At 41.4% G+C, this 25,640-nt stretch overlaps 1 protein-coding gene across 1 annotated transcript in view; it reads left to right on the forward strand.

The window, feature by feature from the left end:
• The window catches only part of LOC146822124 (vomeronasal type-2 receptor 26-like), a 135,457-nt gene that overhangs the window by 95,678 nt on the left and 14,139 nt on the right, over positions 1-25,640 (forward strand). The window contains exon 4 of the mRNA XM_085609968.1: positions 21,231-21,473. Within this exon, the coding sequence (XP_085466094.1) occupies positions 21,231-21,473 (243 nt within the window). The remainder of the gene's footprint in view (positions 1-21,230; positions 21,474-25,640) is intronic.

Raw genomic sequence — 25,640 nt, forward strand, 5'->3', positions numbered from 1 at the left:
GCAGCGAGATGCCTTACCAATATTTAGTAGCATGGATCTGCTGTAAATTAAGGGCTGTACATGATGTGCATGAGAACCGGCAGCATGGCCGGTGCCGGCCGCCTCCGGGACGCTGACGGGCGCAGACGGGCTTGCCTTAGGCACGCCCTCTGTGCATCTGTGCCACACCTTTTATTTCCCTGAGGTGAACAACTGGAGCGCTTACCCATCAAGATGGCGGCGCTCCGTGTCACCGTTGGAACTCGCTAAGCAGAGTTCGATTCCCACCACACAGTCAATTTCAAATTCAAAGTATTGACAATTAGCAGCACAGTTTAAAAGCAGCACGTTTTAGCACGGTTTAAAAACAGTATTAAAGTGCAAAGCGTCAGTTTAAAATAGTAATTTCAGAGATAGTAATCCGGTAAGAAAAGTCACCCGCCAGCAGGGGAACTAGCAACAGACTAGCGTGAGGCTAATATGTGAGAAAATCCATTCTGAACATTGCCCTATACATATTAATATATACATACTTCTTTCAAAGCATGTTTAAACTCATATTTTTGTACTGCTTTTCTTTAAAAAATATCTTTCATACCTATTTCTTGTTTTCACTGTAATTTAGGACGACGCGACAACCTCGTTAACCACGACTATCGTGCCTTTTCCATAACGTAAAAACACAAACACGCACACACATTACAGTATTTTACAAACTAGAGGTTTATTACTGTACACCTCAAACTCATGTTTTTCTAAGTGTATTTATAGAACAACCATCTCTAAAACCTATTTTATATTTTCATGGTGACTCCGAATATCGCAATATCGGTAATCGCGATCCCTGCGGATACGTCACGAAAGCGGAAAGCAAAAGCAGAATTTCAATAGTCACCAATTATAACTATAATTAATTCTAACCATCACAGTAGATAACTCACTATATAAATAACTCTATAAAAAACATTTATCAGAATCTCAATATCTTAATAACAATGCGTACTAATGATACACGATATATATTTTTTATATTTCCACCAATATTCGTCACAATGTCGGTAGTTGCGACGTCCCCGCGACTGTACACAGAGGTCATGCTAGCGGTCGGGGCTTCATCACGAATATCACTCATGATTAAAAAAGACATTTTGGATACATAATTTGTGTTACTAACACCTCCATTTCTAAACCATGGGGTCAGAGTATCTCTACCCTGACCCCTTATGTGAGCTTTCACACAGACTTTCAGGCCCTGGAACCGTTCCCAATAGATAAAATGGCAGCTGCAACGTTCTATTCAGGTTGCGTCCAGCCAATCAGAGCATTCCTGTTGGCGCGTGCATTCTCAATTTATCGCGAATTATCAGCGGCCAGAGATATCACTATAATTGAAAACTTACATCTCTCAAAAACTACTGAACGGATTTACACCAAATAAGCAAAAGGCATTTCCTTGAACTGACATCTATCTCCCTGCCAAATTTGGTGTAAGTCCGTTCAGCGGTTCGGGCTGTAGACATGGCTAAAGGTTCCAATTGGAATTAACATTACAAACACAACCTTAGTTCGTGCCGCAAATTCTTGGTCCCCACTGTACAGATCACCCCTAAACTTTCCCAATCAATAGTAGCCACCGTGACACTTTTTTAGCAAAATTTCATGGAGATTGGTCAAATGACGCCAAAGTTATAGACAAGTCAAAAAGTGCTTTTCCTATGGACACTAGGTCCAAAGTATAACTATCTACTGGTGACTACCAGTAGGTTATTTATATATATATAGATATATCTATACATATATATATATATATAGATAGATAGATAGATAGATAGATAGATAGATACATATATAGATATATATATATATGTATATATATTCCAACAAAACACCTCTGCTCCCAGAGATTCTTGAAGAACGCACTCACTCGGGATCTGTGGTTAAGTAATTTTATTTTGTCCAAAAGGCAATAGCCATGCCCAACGCGTTTCGGTTCGTGCCTCGAACCTTGTTCACGGGAATGTTGACCGGCTGCCCTGCCGGAGGAGACTCGCACTGCCCCACACAAGAAGCGCCGGCATTCTAGAAGAGGGCGTTGGAGGTGAAATATATTTATATATACACACATACACACACACCACACATACATACATCTCACATTGGGGATAAAAGACCACGAACCTCCTCGTATATTAATTTCACAAATGGAAACACTGCACTCCTGGAGGCTTCTTTGGCAATCCACATTTAAGAAAACAACATTCTGAAGGCAGGGCACCACGAAGCGTTTTGACGTATTGTATTTAAGGCATGGCAATAAGAACTTTGAATGATCACCATTTGAGGAAGACATAATTTGAAACGCGTTGTGGTGCCCTGCCTTCAGAAAGTTGTTTAATAAATGCAGATTGCCAAAGAAACCTCCGGGAGTGCAGCTTCTCCATTTGTGAAAATTAATATATATATATATCTATATATATATATATATTCACTGAAAAAACCATAGGTTTCACACATGTTATAGTTAGCTGGACATTTCACTCGTACAAAACCATTGAAATTCCCCAGTTATAGTTAGTTCAGCTAACTATAACTCGCGCGACCGCAATCCACTGCTGATGATGTCACATATTACATCACTCATGACATGGTCAGTGACATCACTCATGACATCACTGATGACATCTCAAATGACATCACTGATGACATCACTGATGACATCATCCTTGTGTAAGAGTGGCAGATCTCCTCTTATCCTAATATAAACTTTGATACACACATTGAAAAATACAAACTAAAGTTTTGAAAACTATAGAGATGCCAATACCAGTTAGAACAACCTATTCAGTAACTCCAAAATCAACATACGCATCCACTCATTCATCAACACTTCTATACAGTCACTCATACATGTACTCAGTAATCATATGTACTCATACACCTATACATCCTGTTACACACCTACACTCATACATAGAGTTACTCACACACATACTCACACATGCAAATAAACATCCATTTACTTGCATATACAGCTATACACACACCACTACACTTACTTCTACAGAAACGTACACATACTTACTCTCTTAAACAATCACTTATAGAAACACATACTTATTTATACAGGAACTCTTCCAATCTCTCACTCTCATATATCCTCACTTATATACATCAATACTCACATATACTAGTTTAAAACATATGGACTTACTCATAAAGACACTATTGAGACAGTCATTCACTCTCTTACTCACCCATACACACACTCATCCACCCATACTGTCCTGCTCACATACTGTCTTCAAAACACATACAAACAGTGAGTCACTCATTCATGCATCTATACGCTAAGTAACATCCCCCACTGAACCATACAGACACTCATACTGATACTCTAAAAACAAACTAATAACCCATATACACACTCATGTAGCTACTCACCAACCCATGCAGCCACTTATACACAAAGTGAGACACTGATACAGATATTTAAATATTTAAACATTACTCACTAATACTTGTATTCACTAAGATACTGTTAATAAGTCAGTTATACAATTAATTTTACAAAAAAACCCATCCATTTAGACACTTATGTTACCCCTTTATTCTTCCATTAACCTTTAGATATACATATATAAAAAATATTTATTTTCCAGAAACACACATATTCACTGGATGATGTCATCAAAGATGTCATCAGTGATGTCATTTGAGATGTCATCAGTGATGTCACTGACCATGTCATGAGTGATGTAATATGTGACGTCATCAGCAGTGGATTCCGGTCGCGTGAGTTATAGTTAGCTGAACTAACTATAACGGGGGAATTTCAATGGTTTTGTACGAGTGAAATGTCCAGCTAGCTAGAACATGTGTGAAACCTATGGTTTTTTCAGTGAATTTGCAAGGTTTTTTAAATGCTAATTCCTAACTATAACGTGTGTGAAACCTATGGTTTTTACAGTGAATTTGCAAGGTTTTTTAAATGCTAATTCCTAACTATAACGTGTGAAACCTATGGTTTTTTAAGTGAATTTGCAAGGTTTTTTAAATGCTAATTTCTAACTATAACGTGTGTGAAACCTATGTTTTTTTTAGTGAATTTGTAAGGTTTTTTAAATGCTAATTTATGTATGTATTATTATATTTTTTATATATTTATTTTACAATAAACTACCTATGTATATAGTTATAGATTGACTGTATCCTGTAATATGGAATGGCTCAGCTCTTTTTTTTAAAATTTGGATAAAGTTGAACAGCATAGTTAATATCTTCTATAAACTTATAAACAGTTTGAAATGTTTTTTTTTTTAAGGGTTTTTCACGGTGCGCGCACCGTGCGCGTACCGCGCAATATTTATAAAAATTTGTTTTGTTTTTTTGGGACCTTAGGGGTCTTTCATGGTCCCCCTGAAAAGGCCTAGGGGGTCAGGGACTCTCTACCCTGCCCCCTTTTCACGTTCTCCACTTGTGTTTTTAGCTCTCTTCTGCCTCTAAAACTCAAAATGGCGGCTGGGGGTGCGCGCACCGTGCGCACACCCCGCGATTTAAAAAAAAAAATAATAATGTTTTTTTCACCCTTCGGGGTCCTTCAGGGACCCCCTGACAAAGGCTAGGGGGTCAGGAACTCTCTACCCTGCCCCCTTTTCACGTTCTCCACTTTTCTTTTTCACTGTCACACACAAAATGGCGTCCGACACTTCCTGATTTCGACCGATTGGAATGTTGACTGCCATCTAACCACCAATCAAAATTACGCTTGCGGACATTTGGTGCGCGCCCCGTGCGAGCACCGTGCGCGCACGGTGCGCGCATATAGATATTCATGTACTTTTAACTGCAATTTTCTCAGGAACTACTGAACAGATTGACACCATATATGCAAAAGGCACATGCCTGACCTGAGGACTACCTCTTTGCCAAATTTCAAGTAATTCTGTTCAGCCGTTCGGGCTGTACCTTCGACTAAAGGTCTTATGGGAAAATGCATGGGGAAAACGCGTTTTGGGACCCCCCTTTTTTCTCAGCCCCCGCTTGACGAATCACCCCGAGACTTTCAGGGTAGGAGCTGAGCGGAACGCCCCATTAGTTTTGAAAATTTCACGAAGATAAGTCAACCGGCGCCAAAGTTATTCAAAATAGAATTTTCAGATTTCCTATGGGACCTCGGTCCTAACTATAACTATATACCGCCAGTAGATTATATATATATATATATATATATATATATATATATATATATATATATGCGCATAGAAATTCCACAATTCATGCGGACAAGACGAGCCACTCCAGTTCTGTATTCTTTAGTATTGCGGGTTTATTTGCCAGAAAAACGACGCGTTTTGATCTCAGCCGAGATCTTGGTCACATGACCTTTAGTGAGTTTCACATATATTTAAAGGTGCAGTATAGAAGCACGACGCAGCGTGCAGAATTAACATAAAAGAAATACCTGTACACATACAAATGTGTTTGTTCAGTTAAATTGTTGATAACGTTTCAAAACAAACTTTCTTATTTAGTTTACATTGCTGTGTTAAAACTTGATTCCCTAGCGTAAGTGGAGGAATTGATTGTGAGAATGATTCATCGTGCATTATAGAAAAAATCATAGCATAGTACTTATCTAGGTATCTATGTATTACTGAATAATAATTAAACCAAAAGTGACAGTGAAATAAAAGGTATAGTACCTTGTAGTTGATTTCACTCAATAGTTGTATTACTGGTCATCATCCAGTGCTTCATCAAAGTGATACTATTCTTAATATTAATCAGGTGATAAATTTGTAACGCTAATGATAAGTAATCAGAATGATGCTGTAGAGATGACAGTTCAACTGAACTTGCTGGATCTCATGTGCTCTTAACCATATATCAGTGGCTATTCTTCGTACGTTATCAATCTGTCAAAAATAAAAAAGACAGCATAAGAATTAAGATTCATAGCATATGACCTATATCTACCATTTCCATCAATATGTCAATTACAATACAATATATAATATACTTTTGTGATCCTCATAATGCATTTATATAACAAATGTTCCTCCACTGTAGCGACTAAGAAAACGAGAACAACACATAGAAAAAATAAGTGATTAAAATGTATCATTCATTAGAATAATACAGCCTAGAAACTCCTGATTTGGCGGCGGGAAGCGTTAACAAGTTTATAAATGCACATATAGCTCTTCATCATTATTCATGCCTGTTGGGAACATACTACCGGCAAGCAAGATCAGCCTTGACTCAAGGCGACGTAAAGCTTGGATTCGGTTTCCTCCTCTAGGATGCTTGGGGATGGTTGCTAGACCAACGTATTTACCTTTGGTCCAATCACCCTCATGTGCCTCATTGAAGTGTCTTGACGTGCTGTAGCTAAGATCGCGGTTAGTGATGGCCCGCCAGTGTTCCAGAATTCTTTTTTTAACTGGAAACGCGGTTGACCCCACATACCATTTATCGCACAGGCAGATGATAGCATAGACTACGAAATCAGAACCACAAGAGATGGATTTACTGATCTTCCATTTCTTTTTTGACCTACGCAGTGTAACTTCTTTTACATTCACACTATTGCTGCAGGCTTTGCATTTACTGCATTTGTGGAAGCCAACCCTCTGTTCTAGCCAGGTTTTCTTATTGTCAGTCTGTAGGTGACTATTTACTAATCTGTCTTTAAGCGATAAGGTCTTCCTGTACGTTATAGCTGGTGACTTTCCTTGCTTTGTTTCAAGAAGGGGGTCTTGAGTAAGAATGTGCCATCTCTTTTTTATGATTTTTCTCAGCTCACCTGCCTGCGTGCTGAAAGTAGTAATGAATCTGACTGGTGTGTCAGTGTTATCTCTTCTGTTTGATGTTTTAGGAGGCGAGAAGAGAGCATCATTGTGGCTGATTGAATCTGCTTTACTGGCACCTCTCTGTAGCATCTTGCTAGGGTATCCCCTATTCTTGAATCTGATCATCATGCTTTGTTTTTTTTTCATATAGTGCTTCTGTGCTGCAATTTCTTTTAGCTCTCAGAAACTCACTATATGGCACACTCCATCTAAAGTTGGGCGGGTGGCAACTAGCTGAATGGAGAATGGAATTGCCTGCCGTCTTTTTTCTATACAAGTCTGTGGTCAATTTGCCATCTTCTATTGTCAGTCTAATGTCAAGGAAGTCAATACTCTGTTGACTATATTGCATGGTGAATTTCAAATTCATAGTATTGCAGTTCAAATAGTTTACAAATTCAAGGAGATCATACTCATTGCCTTCCCACACAAGGAATATGTCATCTATGAATCTGAGCCATAGTCCGATGTTATTTGACCATGGCTCCACATCTTCACTCCAGAGTACCTGCTTCTCCCACCAGCCCACCACCAGATTGGCATAGCTTGGGGCGAAGCAGGTACCCATGGAAGTACCTTGCAGTTGTTTATACCACCTCCCATTGAACATGAATACATTTTCGGTCAGGCAGATCTCAATCATTTGCAAGAGCATGCGTGTATGTTCCAAGAATTCGATATTACTGGCTTTTAGAAAATATTGGCATGCTTTCAGACCATCTGTGTGTTTTATGCTTGTATACAAGCTTTCTACGTCTAGGCAGACTATCCAGTATTTGTTCTCCCAGTGCAGGTTTTGGATTTTTTGTAGAAAATCTTTAGTGTCTCTTAAGTATGAGTTGAGATCTTTCACATAAGGAAACAGAAAATGGTCAATATATTCAGATGTTTTTTCTAGTAGACTATTCTTAGAGGACACAATGGGACTACCAGGGGGATTGACAGGGTCTTTGTGTACCTTGGGTAACAAATAAAAGGTGGGCGTGGTAGGAGTCTCATTTAATAGGTACTTTCTTTCATCCCAATTCAAAAGTTTCTGGTCAAACCAGTCATTTAGGTGGCTGTGGTACCTATTCAATAGTGTATCCAAATATGATTTGTCTACCCTCTCATAGCAAACGGGGTTATTCAATTGTCTCAGGGCCTCTTGTATATACTTTTCCCTATCCATTACCACAATGTTCCCACCTTTATCTGATGACTTAATGACTATTGTGTTGTCTTTCTGTAGATTGGAAACTGCTTCCCAGTGATCTTTGCTCATATTAGTGGGTCTGGGATTTGTATCAATAATTTTAAGTAAATCCTGGCTGACCGTCTCATGAAATAGATCAATATTATCCTTTGGTGTCTGGGGTACATATTTAGATGGGGCTCTGAATTTGCTCAGACCTGGAGCACCTATTTCAATTCCTAATGTTTGTAGAGTGATTTCATTACTACTAAAATCTAGTGGATTTTGTGTATTAGTGGCAGTGATATTCTGATTCTGTAAATTCTGCATGGCCATCAGAGCTGGAATGTCGGCTATTGTTAATGCTTGTGCAGTATTGGGATTAGACTCATGCGGATTGATACCATTGTTGATGACATTACTATGTAGTGTATGCAGTTTAAACAATTTGATTTTACGTACAAAATGATAGAGATCGATTCTGGTTTGGGCATAGTCTATATGGTTATCAGGAGAAAAAGATAACCCCAATTTTAAGACCTGTTCTTCAGTAATTGTTATAGGTCTGATTGAAAGATTCATTACCGTTAATTGTTGGGCGGTGTCTTCCATTATTTCTTCTTGTTGCTCTGGCTTCTTGTTCCCATACCAGTGTTGCTGTTCCTTTGTTCTCCTACACCGTCTGTTCTTGCTCTTGTGTTGGCGCCTCTTCCTCTTCCCCCCGGTTTTCCTCTGTAGGACTGTTTGTGGTTCCTCTGTATGAGGCGCATTTCCTCGGAAAAAGACGATAATTCCCCCTGGTTAGATGCGCCACTGTCAACAGATTCTTGATCGGAACTCAAATCTGTTATTGAGCCATCTGTGCCTTTGTCAATTACTCCCAATGCTTTATCTTTCGCCATATCTGCTCTGATTTTGTTGAATTTTCTCGCAAAAGTTAATATTCGCCCTGTTCTGTAGTCTCTTTCATCACGTTGGAATTTTCTCTTTCTTTTCTTTCAATCACTCCTTTTTCAAACATTTTGATTCTTTCATCAACTGATTTAAGGACAATTTTCACCTCATTCTGGTCTGTGTTTTTATCTAGTTCATCCATCAGTATTTGAATTTGTTGTGTCAATTCTTTATGTTCCTCCCATGCATTTTTTATCAACATGTGCAACATATATATATATATATATATCTTCTGTGCAGAGCCGTGGAGGCCCATGGCAATAAAGATGTGCTGCAGATTTTACCTAACTTGTGTGCGTGCCCTCTTCTTGTTTTGCATGAAGTTGGTTTGGTGGAATATATATCTATCTATATATATATATGTACATATATATCTATATCTATATATATATTTATTTGCATTGGTTAGGCTTCCTTTCCAGACACACTCCTTTTTGAAACATATGATTTTGCAATAATATGTTTTAAGTGTTGTATTTTAAATAATGTGATTTAAATACCTCCAAACGACATTTTTATGCATTTTACATGGAGATGTTTTTTATGTATTTAACATGCATTTTAAATGGATTTACTCTAATATTATATATTTATGGCTGGTTTTGCACAAATTAAATGGCAAAGATTGTATCACTAAAAAACACAAAACAACAATCAAAAAAACATGTATTTCTTCTATGTTTACACATTGTTTATCACGTGTATGGCACCTTGCACTTTAAATATAGTACCAGGGCTCCAAAAGCGCGTCATGTGATCAAGGCCGTGTTTGGCCGAAACGCGTCAGGGCGATTATGGTGGTTGAGAAATAAAATATTTGCAAGCACAAGAATTGAGTTTGTGTCCGTCCTTTCCTGAGAGAAGGGAAGCAATGAAGAACGGCGTATGCTATATTCGTGCCGAGAAGGCTTACTCGGCAGTAACAGCAGTAACAAACCCCCTCCTCACCTTGAGGAGGAAGTGACAGGAAGCTACGTCCGGTGTTTCATGCCGGAATTTGGATGCAGTCTCTGATGAGAGAGTTACCAGCCCCCGGATATCCAGAAAATAGTCTCTACCTCCACAGCGGAATCGAGAAGCGTGTCGGAGGACCCGAAGATCGACTACCACGGGATAAGGTAGGAACACTTGGAAAATATCCAGTAGAGGAGGTGTGTGGTAACACGAGCACCGGAATTGTACCGCGCTGCCTAGTGTAAACCAAATCAACTCGTAATATTAAAGCTCTGCCGCCATGACCGCAGACACGCTGCGGAGCCGTGAAGCAGCAGCTGAATTGATTTTTGATGATGCCCCAAATAGATCGGAACAAACAGTGGGACCAAGTGGTCCATCTCAAGGGGGCAACACAAATGTTAAAGATTTATTTAAAAAATTGGAAAAGTTAATATGTATGGAACAATCTAAATGGTAGGAGCACAAGTCTCTGGGCCACTATCTACAAGAGGGACGCATTCATAGAGGTTTACAAATTATGATTGCTCCAAGTTACGAGAACCCAGACCCACAGATGCTACGTGAATGGGCGAACTGTAACCTTGACTCATCTAGACGATTAGTAGAAATACTCGTAAAGTATGCTGAGAGTGACCGGATCAAATTACAAGAACAAATTGATTAACTAAATTCTGAAAACATGAAATTAGAGGTTACTCCGATCATTAAAAAGCACCGAGCTGAGATGACGGCCAGGTTGACGAAAGAGGAGGAAATCATTAAAAAACGTAAAACTTACAAGTTTCAGAGAGATAAACAAGACTACGAGCAAGGACAAGTTTTTACATTTGTAAAAAGATATGAGGCACTTAAAATTTCAAAACAAGTCATCCAACGTGACAATGCACAATCCAGCGGGAGGGAAACAACAATTTTGTCAACCTCGGCCTCTGATTTAAGTTCCGCAGTTGAGAGTGAGGAGGAAACCGACCAAGCAGGGATGCCATTGCGATTGGGGTTTCACAAATTCTCACTAGCGGAGGAGGTAAACTGTCTCAGACAGGACAGAAAACAAAAGCTGAGACCACGAAAACAAGTCGTACAAACAAACAAAACGTAATGCAAAACGAAGAGAAAGGCGCAAATGCAAGTGGAGGCACTATCAACAAAAAACCGCAGTACAAAAAGAAATGGTAACGGAAATAAAGCACAAAACTAATACTGTAGTAAATCTATCGCCCATGAGTCTAACTAAAGCCGAAACACAACTTTTGGAATTAGGACTCTCATACTGTCCCAAAAGCAATTTTGACTTCACAAGAACTCGTGTGGATGTTTATCAATTAATTCGCAAACTGAAACTCAAGAAATACTATCTGACCAATGCGAGTTACTAAACCACAGCTACACAAGTTGAGACTAGGAATCAAGAACCAGCTTGTATGTTGACAGCAGCTGATTCAGATCTATTGGCAAAAATACAATAATTAGCGCAAGAAAGTGCAACCACCACTATTTATGTGGGAAGTCCAAGTGGTAATACTTATGGCACGGTTTGAACTAATTTTAAACCGAGATCAACTTTCCAACCGCTGGCAGCAAGAGACTCCCTGGACATCTTTGGTGAATTAGTAACTGCTGAAATCAAAAGTCTAAAATTTAAAACTGCCAGGTCTCAAAAGAAATACAGGTATCAACAAAATGAGTACAATAAACTGATGGAAAAATTGCAAAAGAATGAGCAAATTATTGTTTGAAATTCCGACAAGGGAGGAAACATTGTCATTTGGTCTCGCCAAGAATACATGAAAGAAGCATTATTACAACTGGACGATACAAATTGTTATAAGAGATGTAATATGCATGTCTTGGAATTAATATTATTCCAAACTATACGTATGGCGCAGTGCGGGCCTGCTAAGCACGGATGAACTTAAATTCTTAAAAAATGAACATCTAATAATGCCTTTTATCTATCTGATACCCAAACTTCACAAAAATGTGTCAACACCACCTGGCAGAACAATAATCTCGGCAAGAGGAGGTCTGTTAGAGAACACCTCCAAATATATAGACTTCTTCTTGCAAGAGTATGTTAAAAATCGACCTTCCTTCTTACAGGACTCAAGTAACTTCTTGAGAATATTGAATACCTTCAATTGGGACTCTAGTTACTTATTAATGTGTCTTGATGTAACGTCCCTCTATACAAGCATCCACCATAAAGATGGAATCAGAGCGATAGAACACTATCTGAGTTCCAGACCACTACATTCATGTCATCACAACAGAATGTTGATTACAATGACAACATATTGCCTCAATAACAACTATTTTCTGTTTTCAAATCAGGTTTTTCAACAAATAAGAGGTGTAGCTATGGGGGGGGGCTACTCCTGCCTTCACATGGGTTGGTAGGAGGAACTGATTTTGAACAGAGAACACAAAGCAACTGTAGATGGTCATGTAAAAATGTGGTTACGTTACATTGACGACTTATTTGTAGTCTGGCAAGGCACAGAGCAGTCCGCCCAAGAACTTGTGAGCAAGATCAATCACAATAATGTCAACCTTCATTTTACTGCCAACATCAGCAGTACCAGTGTATATTTTCTGGATGTGGAGGCTTACATTAGAAATCAAAAAATTGAGACTAAACTGTATCGCAAACCAACTGCTGGTAACAGTTTATTACATGCGACAAGCCATCATCCACGGCATCTCATCCAGAGCATACCATATGGAGAGATGCTTAGGCTACGTCGCGCATGTAGCAATGCTTCAGATCTTGCAGAGGCACAATCCTTGAGTAAACTAAGATTTCTGGAACGAGGCTATGATGAAAAAACTGTCAACATAGCCATCAAGAAAGCCAATGATTTAGACAGGAATAAATTACTTGATAACAACCCTAAAAAACCTAGCACAGCTAATGCAATAGATCCCGAAACCAGACTTATTTTAACATACAGTTGTCAGTAAAACTCTTTATGCAAGATCGTCAATAAGAACTGGCCAGTGGTCAAAAGTGATTCTGTGATTTGTAGATTGCTGCCTAAACACCCCAGCATCACATTTAGAAAATCTAAATCCATTTGGTATTCACTGGTCAGTAGTAGTCCAGAGATTGTGAAAGCAACCAATTGGCTCACTGCCCGCAAAGGATTTGTAAAATGTAACAACTGTATGGCGTGCAGGTATGGAGTAAACAAAACCACACACAAAACACCTTTTTCAGAGGAAGCTGTAAAAATCACCAAAGTTCTCACATGCCGCACTGAATTTGTTATTTATTTGTTGGTTTGCTCTTGTGGGTTAAAGTATGTGGGCAGTACCAAGTTACAGGCCCACAAACGTACACTGCAACACGTGAGAGCAATTACCAACAATGACCCAACATATCCAATAGCACGTCATCTTAAAGAAGTGCACGGCAGTGACCTAAACCACCTTACATACTTTTTGATTGACTCCATCCCAGTATCTAGACGAGGGGGGAATAGAGAGGCGAAACTGATACGTCTAGAAACACAGGATATCATAGAATTAGATACTAAGACCCCCAATGGACACAACTCGAGTGAGGATTTTTACACATGGTTATAAGAAAAGAATAATGATAACCGTAAATCCTACATTTGAGTTTGGTAAAGTTGGCTAACTTTTCCATGAAATATCATGGATGATTGATTGAGGAAAATGTTGTTTCTTCAGCTTGCTGCTGTAAGCATACATGCTTTAAATACAGATGTCTAGTGGATTTTTAACTCTGGACCGAAGTTTTTAACTTCATTTGTTTTATCTAATTTTAGGAACAAGGTTTTGTTCCTAGGTAGCACATGTGTTTTTTACACTTTATTGAGCACTTTAGATTAACATAGAAGACTAAAAAATTAAATCAGACCCATATTGTAAACACACCCTATGGATCAATACGATTGTGCCAGCCATATTGGGTTTGGTCAAAGCATTGTGGTTAATAATGTATTATAAAGACATTCTGAACATGCTTTTTTCCGTTTTGAAACATATGATTTTACAATAATATGTTTTAAGTGTTGTATTTTAAATGATGTAATTTAAATACCTCCATACGACATTTTTATGCATTTTACATGGAAATGTTTTTTATGTATTTAACATGCATTTTAAATGGATTTAACCTAATATTATATATTTATGGCTGGTTTTGCACAAATTTAATGGCAAAAATTGTATCACTAAAAAACACAAAACAACACTCAAAAAAAGTATGTATTTCTTCTACGTTTACACATTGTTTATCACGTGTATGGCACCTTGTACTTTAAATAGAGTACCTGGGCTCCAAAAGCGCATCATGTGATCAAGGCCGTGTTTGGCCGAAACGCGTCAGGTCGATAATGGAGGTTGAGAAATAAAATATTTGCAAGCACAAGAATAATTGGGTTTGTGTCCGTCGTTTCCCGAGAGAAGGTAAGCAACGAAGAACGGCATATGCTATATATATATATATATATTCACTGAAAAAACCATAGGTTTCACACACGTTATAGTTAGCAATTAGCATTTAAAAAACCTTGCAAATTCACTTAAAAAACCATAGGTTTCACACATGTTATAGTTAGGTGGATATTTCACTCGTAAAAAACCAATGAAATTCCCCCGTTATAGTTAGTTGAGATAACTATAACTATAACTCGCGCCCCCGCAATCCTCTGCTCATGACGTCACATATTACATCACTCATGACATGGTCAGTGGCATCACTCATGACATCACAGATGACATCATCCTATTTATGTGTTTTATAGAGCACGAACTTGACCTGTTAAGAGTATCAGAGCGCTTTACAGGAGAGCACAGCAATATACAGACAGACTTAAGATCCACCAGCAACAGCTCGAGTAGTAAGGGAGAGGGGGGCCGAATACATAAGGGAAAGAGGAGCACGTATTTACAGTTTACATAACCAATTGCTCAAGACGAGATACCATATTTACCGATTACGTTTACAATTATTCAAGACAGGCCCCAAGTTTCTGATGGGGTCACAAGGTAGTCCGAAGGGAGGTATTGGACGGCCATAGATCGGGCCGTAGTGGTGGTTGAGGAAATATTTAACCGAGAAATTTGCCCATAAGGAAGGATTTGGCATCCTTTTTGAAGCGAGTCAGAGAGGGGATTCTTCTGATGTTGGGTGGGAGAGAGTTCCATATTCTTGGAGCAGCCCCTGAGAAGGCCCGATTGTAAGTTTTTTTTTTCTGAAAGCGTGCAGGTTGGAGCAAGAGGTCTCTGGCAAATCGGGAGTTTCCGGTTCCTCCGGAGATCACAAGTTTCAGATATGCAGGAGGGGGAACAACCTTTACAACGCAACTTTTACAACGCACTACACTTACAACGCATTTTTTACAACGCAACATCCACTACAATGCATTCCATTACATCGCAGGACACTACAACGCATTTTTAAAAACTACCTTTACAACACATTCCATTACATCGCATACTACCTTTACAACGCATACCATTAGAACGCATAATATTATATTAAAACCCCTACACTATCCAACACTTACCCTACTGTTGCACCCCCTGGAGTTAGAATAGTAATTTTTACCCCTATACTATCCAACACTTACCCTACTGTTGCACCCCCTGGAGTTAGAATAGTAATTTTTACCCCTATACTATCCAACACTTACCCTACTGTTGCACCCCCTGGAGTTAGAATAGTAATTTTTACCCCTATACTATCCAACACTTACCCTACTGTTGCACCCCCTGGAGTTAGAATAGTAATTTTTACCCCTATACTATCCAACACTTACCCTACTGTTTCACCCCCTGGAGTTAGAATAGTAATTTTTACCCCTATACTATCCAACACTTGCCCTACTGTTGCACCCCCTGGAGTTAGAATAGTAATTTTTTACCCCTATACTATCCAACACTTACCCTACTGTTGCACCCCCTGGAGTAAGAATAGTAATTTTTACCCCTATACTATCCAACACTTACCCTACTGTTGCACCCCCTGGAGTTAGAATAGTAATTTTTACCCCTATACTATCCAACACTTGCCCTACTGTTGCACCCCCTGGAGTTAGAATAGTCATTTTTATCCCTATACTATCCAACACTTACCCTACTGTTGCACCCCCTGGGGTAAGATTAGTAATTTTTACCCCTATACTATCCAACAATTACCCTACTGTTGCACCCCCTGGAGTTAGAATAGTAATTTTTACCCCTATACTATCCAACACTTGCCCTACTGTTGCACCCCCTGGAGTTAGAATAGTAATTTTTACCCCTATACTATCCAACAATTACCCTACTGTTGCACCCCCTGGAGTAAGATTAGTAATTTTTACCCCTATACTATCCAATACTTACCTTAAATGCAATGTAATATTATGCGTTGTAATGGTATGCGTTGTAAAGGTAGTATGCGATGTAATGGAATGCGTTGTAAAGGTAGTTTTTAAAAATGCGTTGTAGTGTCCTGCGATGTAATGGCATGCGTTGTAGTGGATGTTGCGTTGTAAAAAATGCGTTGTAAGTGCATGCGTTGTAAAAGTGTGCGTTGTAACGACGTACATCCATGCAGGAGGGTTAGAGTATAAAGCTTTGTGTGTGATGCATGCTAGTTTGAGCTGTATTCTTGCCTCCAGGGGAAGCCCGTTGAGAGCTTTCAGGTGTGGGGAAATATGATCGTATTTCCTTGTGCCGATAACTAGTTTGGCGGCCGCATTGAGGCAGGCTTTAAGAGGTGCCAGAGAGATCTTGGGTAAACCCGAAAGGGTTGAGCAGCCGTATTCCAGTCTAGAGATGACAAGTGCTTGGACTGCCATTTTTAGGTCAGGGGCATCGAGGAAGGGTTTCAATCTCCTAAGGTAGCTCAGGTGGAATCTGGCTGTTTTGGCCATCGAATTGATGTGGTCCCGCATGTTCAGGTTGCTGTCAAGGGTAATTCCCAGGGATTTAGCCGAGTTCACAATGGTCGGTGGGCAATTTAAGGCTGTGATAGCCTTAATCCATGATTGAATCTCGAGGTTGGTATTGGGAGAGGCGATCAGGAGAAATTCTGTTTTCTTTGTATTGAGTTTAAGTTGATTGGATGCGAGCCATTGGACGGTGAGTTTCAGGGCTTCGTTCAGGAAGAGAATCTCTTCGAGAGATGAGGTTTTGCTGTAGCTCCGGGTGTCATCAGCGTACATATGATAGGAGATATTAGCTGCGCGTAATACTTCAGTAAGTGGTTCTAGGTAAAGGTTGAAAAGAGTGGGGGACAGGGTTGATCCTTGAGGGACTCCAACCGTGTCCGGGGATGGTGACGATAGGTTGCCGTTGATTAGGAATCTCTGTGACCGGTTGTGGAGGGTTGTTTTCATCCACCCTCCTTTCTCCTTCCCAGAACACGGGCAATAATGTGTTGCGCTCCTCTGTCCTCCCCTTTTGCGGAGTACACTATCAGAAACGAGTGTGCAGAGAGCCTCTCCTGTGTAGATGATAATCGGGTCCCGCGCGGCCCTCTGCTGAAGAATAAACCACATTGTGCTTGGTGATACGTCTCTAGCCAAGCAGGAGACTGTTTATACTTCAAATGCAATTGTGTCCAGCTACAGGGCAACTGCTGTATTGCAAACCTTAACCCCTCGAAACACCCATCATTTAAAATCAAATTCAATACATACAGTAAATATGGTTTGCAGGTTTGCTTCAGATAATGTAATTTGTCAATTATCTGTACCGCTATCCTTACCTATTATACATTACCCTCCGACCTCTCACCTCTCCACCCTGTGTGACGTGCAGTTTTACATTAGGTAGCAGCTGAGCACCAGAACTAAAGTAACATGCTTTATTTAAAAATCAAAATCACATTTACATTCTCTCCATGTCATCCTGGAAAAGAAAGACCAAGCGATTCCCAAAAAATCCTGGGATGTTAAGCCGAGACTCAAACCTGGTTCACAGTCGGCAGATCTCGCCATACCATTACATCCTCTCCACAGAGGAGTGCGTTGTTTGTAGACAACAAGCATTAGCAAAGCCAATAGATTTTGCCTCTGTGAAATGTATTGGTTTTGTCATTGTTTCTGTACATGTTGCACAGCAGTTGAGCTGCTTTACAACATGGCTTAAAGAAGAAAAAAAAGCACTATGACGCATCACAGCGCCTTTTTTTAGTTTAAGTTATGTTGCACAGCAGCTCAACTGCTGTGCAACATGAGAAAAAAATTGACAACGCCATTAGACCTTGCATAGGCGAAACCTATTGACTTTGAGATGCTTGTTCCTTTCATGTCCCACCCTCTCTTTGGTAGAGAGGAACTGCATTTCCTCTACAATTATCAGAGCCCGACATCGTGAAGGGGGTCTTTTCACCCAGTATTTTGTCCACGTTGGAATATCCCATCTCTCACTTGGTGGACGTTGAAGGGTTAAAAGTTGGGCAAAGGATAATTAGTCTCCTGGGAGCTCTGGACACAGCTGACAATTACTTGACACCAGGCCAGTGTAGGCGGTTGGGGTCCAGCTCTATCTAAAAGAAGGCTTACTCAATGGTGAAATGTGTGTGCAAACATGTATTAGTGAATGAATGTCTGGAGGTAGGTGACACTGTTGTGCACCTGGCCTCCATTTTGTGCATTGGTCAATTCATGGTACTGGACCTGGTTTAAGGAACATCCTTTTAGTGGTTGGGTTTTCCTGAGCTCGAGGGAGAGTTGTACATTGCAAACGCCTGCTGTTTGCGGGTGCCATTGGCACAATCCCAGTGTAAGGCCTTCTTAACCACAAAACCCCAGGAAAGGATGGGTTCCGGTTGCCGGCTTGGGGAGGTGTAAGTGTCCGTCTCGAAGGGTCTATGGTGTGCTTCTTCTTAAAGAGGTGATTTTAAGCTCCTTTCCGACCTGCAGAACAGACAGTGTAAGGCTGATGAGCTGAGGAATATTATTCCAGGTCCTCTGTAGATGGAGGGAGAAAGTCTGAACCCCTGGTCTTCTCTTGTTTGCACTTCTGGCTTCCAGCCCGTCGATGTCTGGTCTCCCTATCTTTGGTCAACTAAGGTGGGTGGCTCATTTTTCAGGCAGGTATAGCAGTGAACTTTATTTGCTGCTCTTAAGCAGGTTTTGACATTAATGGGGACTTGCTTGGGGCATCATAACTCCAAATACTATGCTTAGAAGTAGCTGAGTAAAATTCTAATCTCTCACCAAATGCACAGAGTGGACAGAAGTACATATTTACCTATTATGCAACCCCATTTTGGAGCAGCGCATAGGTATGGACCTTATTTCAGCATAAACAAGAGACTCCCACATGTGAGGCATTCCTGAGATCTGCCTGTCCTCCAAGAACCAAGGTAACCAAAAAAGGGAAAAAAGCAGAACCTCAAAACTACAAAGGATGAGTATAAAAGGGGGGGGGGGGTCTCCGTCAGCAACACCCAGTGAGTTTTTCTCACATGTTCCTCCAGTGTTTATGTGAAGAACCAAGTTATTTTAGGAGTCACACATACCAGGTTAATTATCTAACTCCAGAACCAACTTATGATTACTCAGTGTTGACCAAGTGCTGGATATGCTGTTGTTGATCTGTGGGTCACCGGACTGACAACTTAAGCGTACTCTCTTGTGTACTTCATCTCTCATTTTAAAGACACCCCACAGAACTAAAAATGTGCACAACCAGGTAATTCTCACCTATTGCATACCTCTCCATGATTAAAAAGTGATATTTTATCACCAGTCATAATGTAGTGTCTCTGAAAAGTTGACTAGTTACGCTTTCATCAGGACAACAAAGTGTGTTCATATCACATATAGGATCATTTAGAGCCTGGTGCTGTTCCACCAGCTGCCAGGTCAGCGAATGCTACAGCTCCGCTCTATGGACCGTCTGCCTATTTTGAGATCCCTCTCCGCCAAGGAGGGATCTCACGCCCTTCGGAGCACCCGCCCTGAAGGCAGAAGACTCTGCAGAGTAGGAGCCTTGCTGGTTTCACTCCATCCGTCACTTTTTTTTAGCTAAACAATGATCCTGATGCACAGGGAGGTTTCTCCCTGCATGTCTGTATCATTGTTTTATTTCCCTTCCTGAGACCGACATGCCTTGCATAGTGGAGCCGGGAAGGAAAATCTAGTTACGGTTGCCCTGACCCAGGAAGGGAAAATGGATATCCAGTGATGGTTGTCCCGGCCTAAGTAGGGCGGGGCAACTGTTACTGTCATCTGGCAGCCCTGTGGTAGGTCGCCAAGTCAAGGGTGGTGAAGCCAATTGAGGCTCCACTCTTGGAAACTTTGCAGTTTCTATCTATCAGTCGCGGCTGGCAGCAGTAGATAGTAGTGAGGCGGGCAGCAGGTGGTGGGTGGGTGACTGCACACCTTAAACAAATAAAATAAATAAATAGGCACTTACCTGATGAACAGCCTCCTCGCTTCGGTCCAGTTTCTTGTTCTCTGCTCTGCCTCCTGCGCGGGCCCCTCAACAACTCCCCTAACCAATCCTGGCGCAACATGAGAGCAGTACCAAGATTGGAGGCAGCAGCCTTTATCGGCTCTCCCAAGGGCACTGGAGGCCTGTGCTCGGTCTAACCCAGCGGTCTTAACACAGCTGGGTTAGAGGTTTTGAAGTGCGCATGTCTGGCTGGCCATCGCCAAGACGGCCGGCCCGCCTTCCTCCCTGCTGCTGTCACTCAGCAGGCCCCACCCTATCCTGGCACTCCATTCGGGATAAGTGGTTGAAAGATAAAATGGTAATTAATTAACTTTATTACCATTTTATTTTTCTTCTCTGGGTCTTTTTTGGGGCATTTTGGTTAGTGGGGCGATGCTCCTCCTCTCAAACGGAGGAGCTGCCCCTGGTTTCTACGCTTCTAAATGGGACAGAGAAATCAAGAGTTCGGCGATTTGGGCATTATACGGACTCCACCAAACTCTAAATGACCGTCATGATATATAATCACCACCAGATATTAGTTCTCAGTAAAGATCTTTAAATATGAAAAGGGTACATGGTGCGTCCATCCTCGGTATAGGTGGTACAAGCCCCTACTTTTCTCCACTCTTTTAATGTGCTTATAGAATGTTGGTACCCGGGGAGCCATTCCACCAGGAAACACGCAGGCTTATGTGGCGTCCTTTCCAAAACCGGTGTATCTCTGACAGGTCAGAGTAGGACTTTCAAGATTCATCATTGAATAATTCGGTCGCTGCAGTTTATTGTAATGCCCTGCTGTGTCTGGCTATATTTTCTGCTTTATGTCAAGTATCCAATCTATCTTTTTTCTACGAAGAAAGTCTCTTTTGAAAAATAGATAACCTCTAATGACACATGTTTGTTTGCAGCTGCATGGCTATATAAAGAACATTCGTTTCCAGAACACGGTTGGCGAAGTGGTATTTTTTGATGACAAAGGAAACTTTCCTCCTGTTTATGACATCATCAATAACATTGAATTTCCTGATGGGACTCGCAAGGCCAACACTGTCGGGACCTTCGACGCATCAGCCCCCGAAGGGAAGCGCCTCCTCATCGACAGAAGCGCCATCGTATGGCCCAGTCGGTTCCGCCAGGTTAGACTGAGTACCGTGGGCGCACGTCTCGAAGCATTACATCGAATGTTGACGCCATTTTGTAACGTATTTTTCCATAATGTGTGCCTGGGCCTCACGTTTATAGAGAGAGAAACTAAACATGAAAAAGGAATTGAAAAAGAAAAAATATTGAATGTTTTGCAATCAGAAGTCAGGTAGCCGAGGTGTAGTTTATAGATGAATTTATTAGTCTTAGTTGCAGATTAGAATATTCATAGTAGGCTCTTGGTTTAGTCTATAGTGCAGCCCACAATTCCTTAGGTTAGCCCCACCAGGAGCAGCCTGCCTGCTGCCCAGCCCAGGCCCCAACTGACACCCCCCACCTCACAGGCCCCAAACATTCCATTGCATCACCACCCCTCCAACATTCCACACAGCACATTCACACTGGCTGAACAGCAAGGGCCAAAGCAATAGGGAAGATGCATAGATAAATACACAAGATATAACATGTCTCCTCCCTTTATAAAAGACATAAAAAATACACAAATGCAAGATGGCATAAAGCATTACGTGCTGGAACATGCATAGAGAAAATAGGGAAGCTGCATAGGTAAATACACAAGATATCACACATCCTCCCCCTTTATAAAACACGTAAAATGTAGCAGAAGCAAACTAGTCAAAGAGCTTTTTCTTAAAAATCACAAGGTACTGGACAGCAGACTGAGGAAGAACCCTATCAGTCCTACATCACCATACAAGATTTAAAAAAAAAAACAATTCAGCTCTTATTATCACCACCAACCATACCAACCGGCACACCAACCAACCGTAGAAAAACTCACTCATACAAGAGAAAAAAAAGTCAAATACTACATTAAAGAACCCTCGTTCTTACACAGAAGAGATTGGTGATATTCACCCCACACAAACATCCCAAAGCCAGGGCAAATAGTGTAGCACGTAAAAATAGGTGACGATCACCCCAAACCATCACCCCTCATGTAAGGGCATCTAGTGTAAAGTGTAGTAATGGGTGACTTCCACCCATGCTGCCATCCCTCATGTAAGGGCATGTAGCGTACAATGTTGTTTTTGCATTTGTCACCCCAAGTGGTAAGGGTATGCCTAGACGTGGGTCCCGTGCTCTCCATGCCACTGGAATCAAGCTATCCTGGCTGAAGAGGGGTAAAATCCCGAAACTGGTCCTAGGATGCTTGTTTCCAGTCCAGGGAGGACCTGGCTTGGCAGTTCTTTATGCTGATGCCTGCATTGACATGAGTGGGCCGTCTTCATTTTCTACATTTATTATAATCGATTCAGCCGCTTTTTCCTCCCCTAATCACAGGATAAATTGCTTGTAATTGCCAGTTTTCTTTATGCAATTGCTTTTTCAAAGAGGTCATTTTATTGCCTTTTTTCGTGTCCAATTCTTGTCTTTACTGTAACAGGTTTGTTACTTGGAGCTTCAAGCTCGAAGGTCTACCATCTTGGGGTTCATGCCTTCTCCACCTTAAGGTATGCATCTCCCACCAGGCTCACCCCCTCCTCCCTCCAGCTTCCTTTGTCTGGTCAAAGGTGTCTCCATGGTCATCACTCTGTTATCACTACGGAACAACAGTACTGGCAGTTGTGTGTTTTCCTGGCTGTTCTTCTAGTGTTTTCTTTAACTCCCTCAGCCGCACAGTCCCACCTTCTAATTGCCAACTCTCGGTAACACTCGAAAAACAGGTTTGGTTTCCATGGCAACTTCTCCTTTCTGTTTTTGGCTCTTTACTGGTTGCCTCGACTCTTCTCTCTGCTTTAATTGTCCCGCGCTGTCCACCTGCTACGGTGAATACTTGTTTCTCCACATTAGTAGCCGATTGGCACATACATTTCTGACCCCTCTCTTAAATACCGTAAAGGATTCCGAGCCTTGTTTTCACTTACTCGCTTGGAATAACACCTGGACACATTTGCAGTCACATACACACAAGCACACACGTTTTATTTTTCTAGTGCAGAAACACAGACACCTAAGTAGAGGCACACTGATCATCTCACACATAAATCCACATGCGCAGAGTGTGTGGGGTGGGGTGTGGTGGGGTTCGGGGTGGGGTGGCTGTTTTCTTTGATTCCATTTTCTGCCCTAGTTGGTGTTGATGGCAATGGCCCCAGGTTCATAAATGGTGTGAAACTTACATTCCTGAGCAAATCTGAGTTGTGTGGTAATTACTGCGCTCCAGCAATTTTCCCCAGACAGATTTTGCCACTAAAAACGTGACGACATTGTTCAAGTGTCCTGGAAATGGACATTACATGCAGTAATGGGTACAGTACACACTGATTCTGAATAATATTCCCCATCAGAAAACATGAACTAGAAGGTAGTTCCTGCACCGAGAAACACCCAACCCAGGTAACAATATTTTTCAGATGCTGCAAATGCCGCCATGTTTTGCACCAGTTGTAATGGAGCCATTGTAAAGGGCAATGCATCCCGCTGTTACATGCTGGCTAGTCACCATTCGCAGCCTGAGAACAGACTCCACAGCGAATAAGGAATGCAGGACCAGAAGGGAAGCTTTGGACCACTTAGACCTAGCTAAATAACTTGCAGAAGAAAAACTTACTGGACCAATCTTACATTGCACCAGGAGCGAGCTTCAAGGGAACATCTGGAGTAGCCCACATAGCCGCCTGGCACATGAATCTGAGAGGATCAAGCCAGGAGAAGCCACCGGCTGTCTCTGCCCTTGTGGAGTGGGATCTGACGTAGGATGGAAGATGGGCTCAAAGCATATTGTAACAATGAGCAATGCATAATGGTACCCATCAGTGTCTGCTGGCGTCATTTCCTCCAAAGTCACAAAACGCAGAGCCAACTAATGCAGATGACTGGTTTGGTCCAGAGAAAGCCGAAAGACCCACCTCACATCCATATGGTGTTGCGGAAATATGGGATTGTAAGAAGAATGTCAGGAAATATATCTGTCTGAAAATATCTCTTTGTTCGGTTAGAACTTTGAAGCTGCTTTGGAATGACGGAGGAGTGAGTCCAGAAAGGACTCTGTCTCTGTAGAACTCTGAGGAACGCCGGTGATGGCTGTAAGGTGTGGAGCGCTTGCAGCCCACTTACGAGCCGGGGTGATGTAACTACGAAGAAAGAACTGCTTAGTGTACTAGGTCGGCATTAGCTCAAACGCTTTGTGCATCAACCTGGCCGGCAACAAGTTCAGGTTCCAAGAGTCAGTGAGATAATTGACCAGAGGAAACAAGTGCTTAAGTCCCATTTGTTATCGCTTGATGGCCTCGTTGGCTATGAAGGACTATCCTGGCATGTTGGGCTAGGCCACAGTGGCCAGGATGTATGTCTTGCAGGTGGTCACCTGCTGGCCAGTTGCAGGCAGGTGACATCATTCACTGAGAATGTGACCGGCGGATGTTCTTTGCTCTGCCCAGTGACAGACCCCTATTCACTTGCTCGAGTACTGACTTCTAGTGAAGGTTTCGAGACAGCCACCAGGATCATCGAATTGTCTGAAGAAAGGTTGTGACATCCAATTGTAGGCGCTTTAGGAGCTATGTGCTCAAGCTGAGTAGTTGCAAGCACATGTATGACACTGCTCTGCCCCCCACCCCGTGGACGAGAGGTCCTTCCTTTGGGGGGGGGTGACTTTGGTCTTTATGAAGAAGGTCGAGGTTCGAAACCCAGACTTGGCAGTAACATGTCAGGTCTTATAGATATGGAACATTAGCATGTACCAAGAAACTGGGGTCTCCCTATTTAAAGCACTAGTGAGGACACAAAGGGCCATATGTAGGTAAAACGTGTTTTGCGATTCTCTAATTGCAATTTTTAGGGAATCGCAATTAGAGAATTGCAAAACGGAATGTAGGTAGGATTAGCAAAATATTTTGCGATTCCCACCTATTCCTTATTTGCGAATCCCAAATTGAGATTCTCAAATAAGGAATACCTTGCCATTCATTCCTATGGGCTAGAAGGCCCATAGGAATGAATAGGAAGACATTCTCAATTTGCGATTCTCAATTAGAGAATCGCAAATTGAGAATGCAATTTCAAGGTTGCAAGGGTGTCAAAAGGACACCCTTTTGCACCCCTGAAAGAAACATGTGTGCACATGTGGTGCACATACATGCGCTACGGGCATGTATGTGCGCCACATGGCACTTTGAAAAATGCAAAAAAGTGCATTTTTCAAAGAAATC

This window comes from Triturus cristatus, chromosome 6 (genome assembly GCF_964204655.1).
Source record: "Triturus cristatus chromosome 6, aTriCri1.1, whole genome shotgun sequence".
In the NCBI taxonomy this organism is placed as follows: Eukaryota; Metazoa; Chordata; class Amphibia; order Caudata; family Salamandridae; genus Triturus; species Triturus cristatus.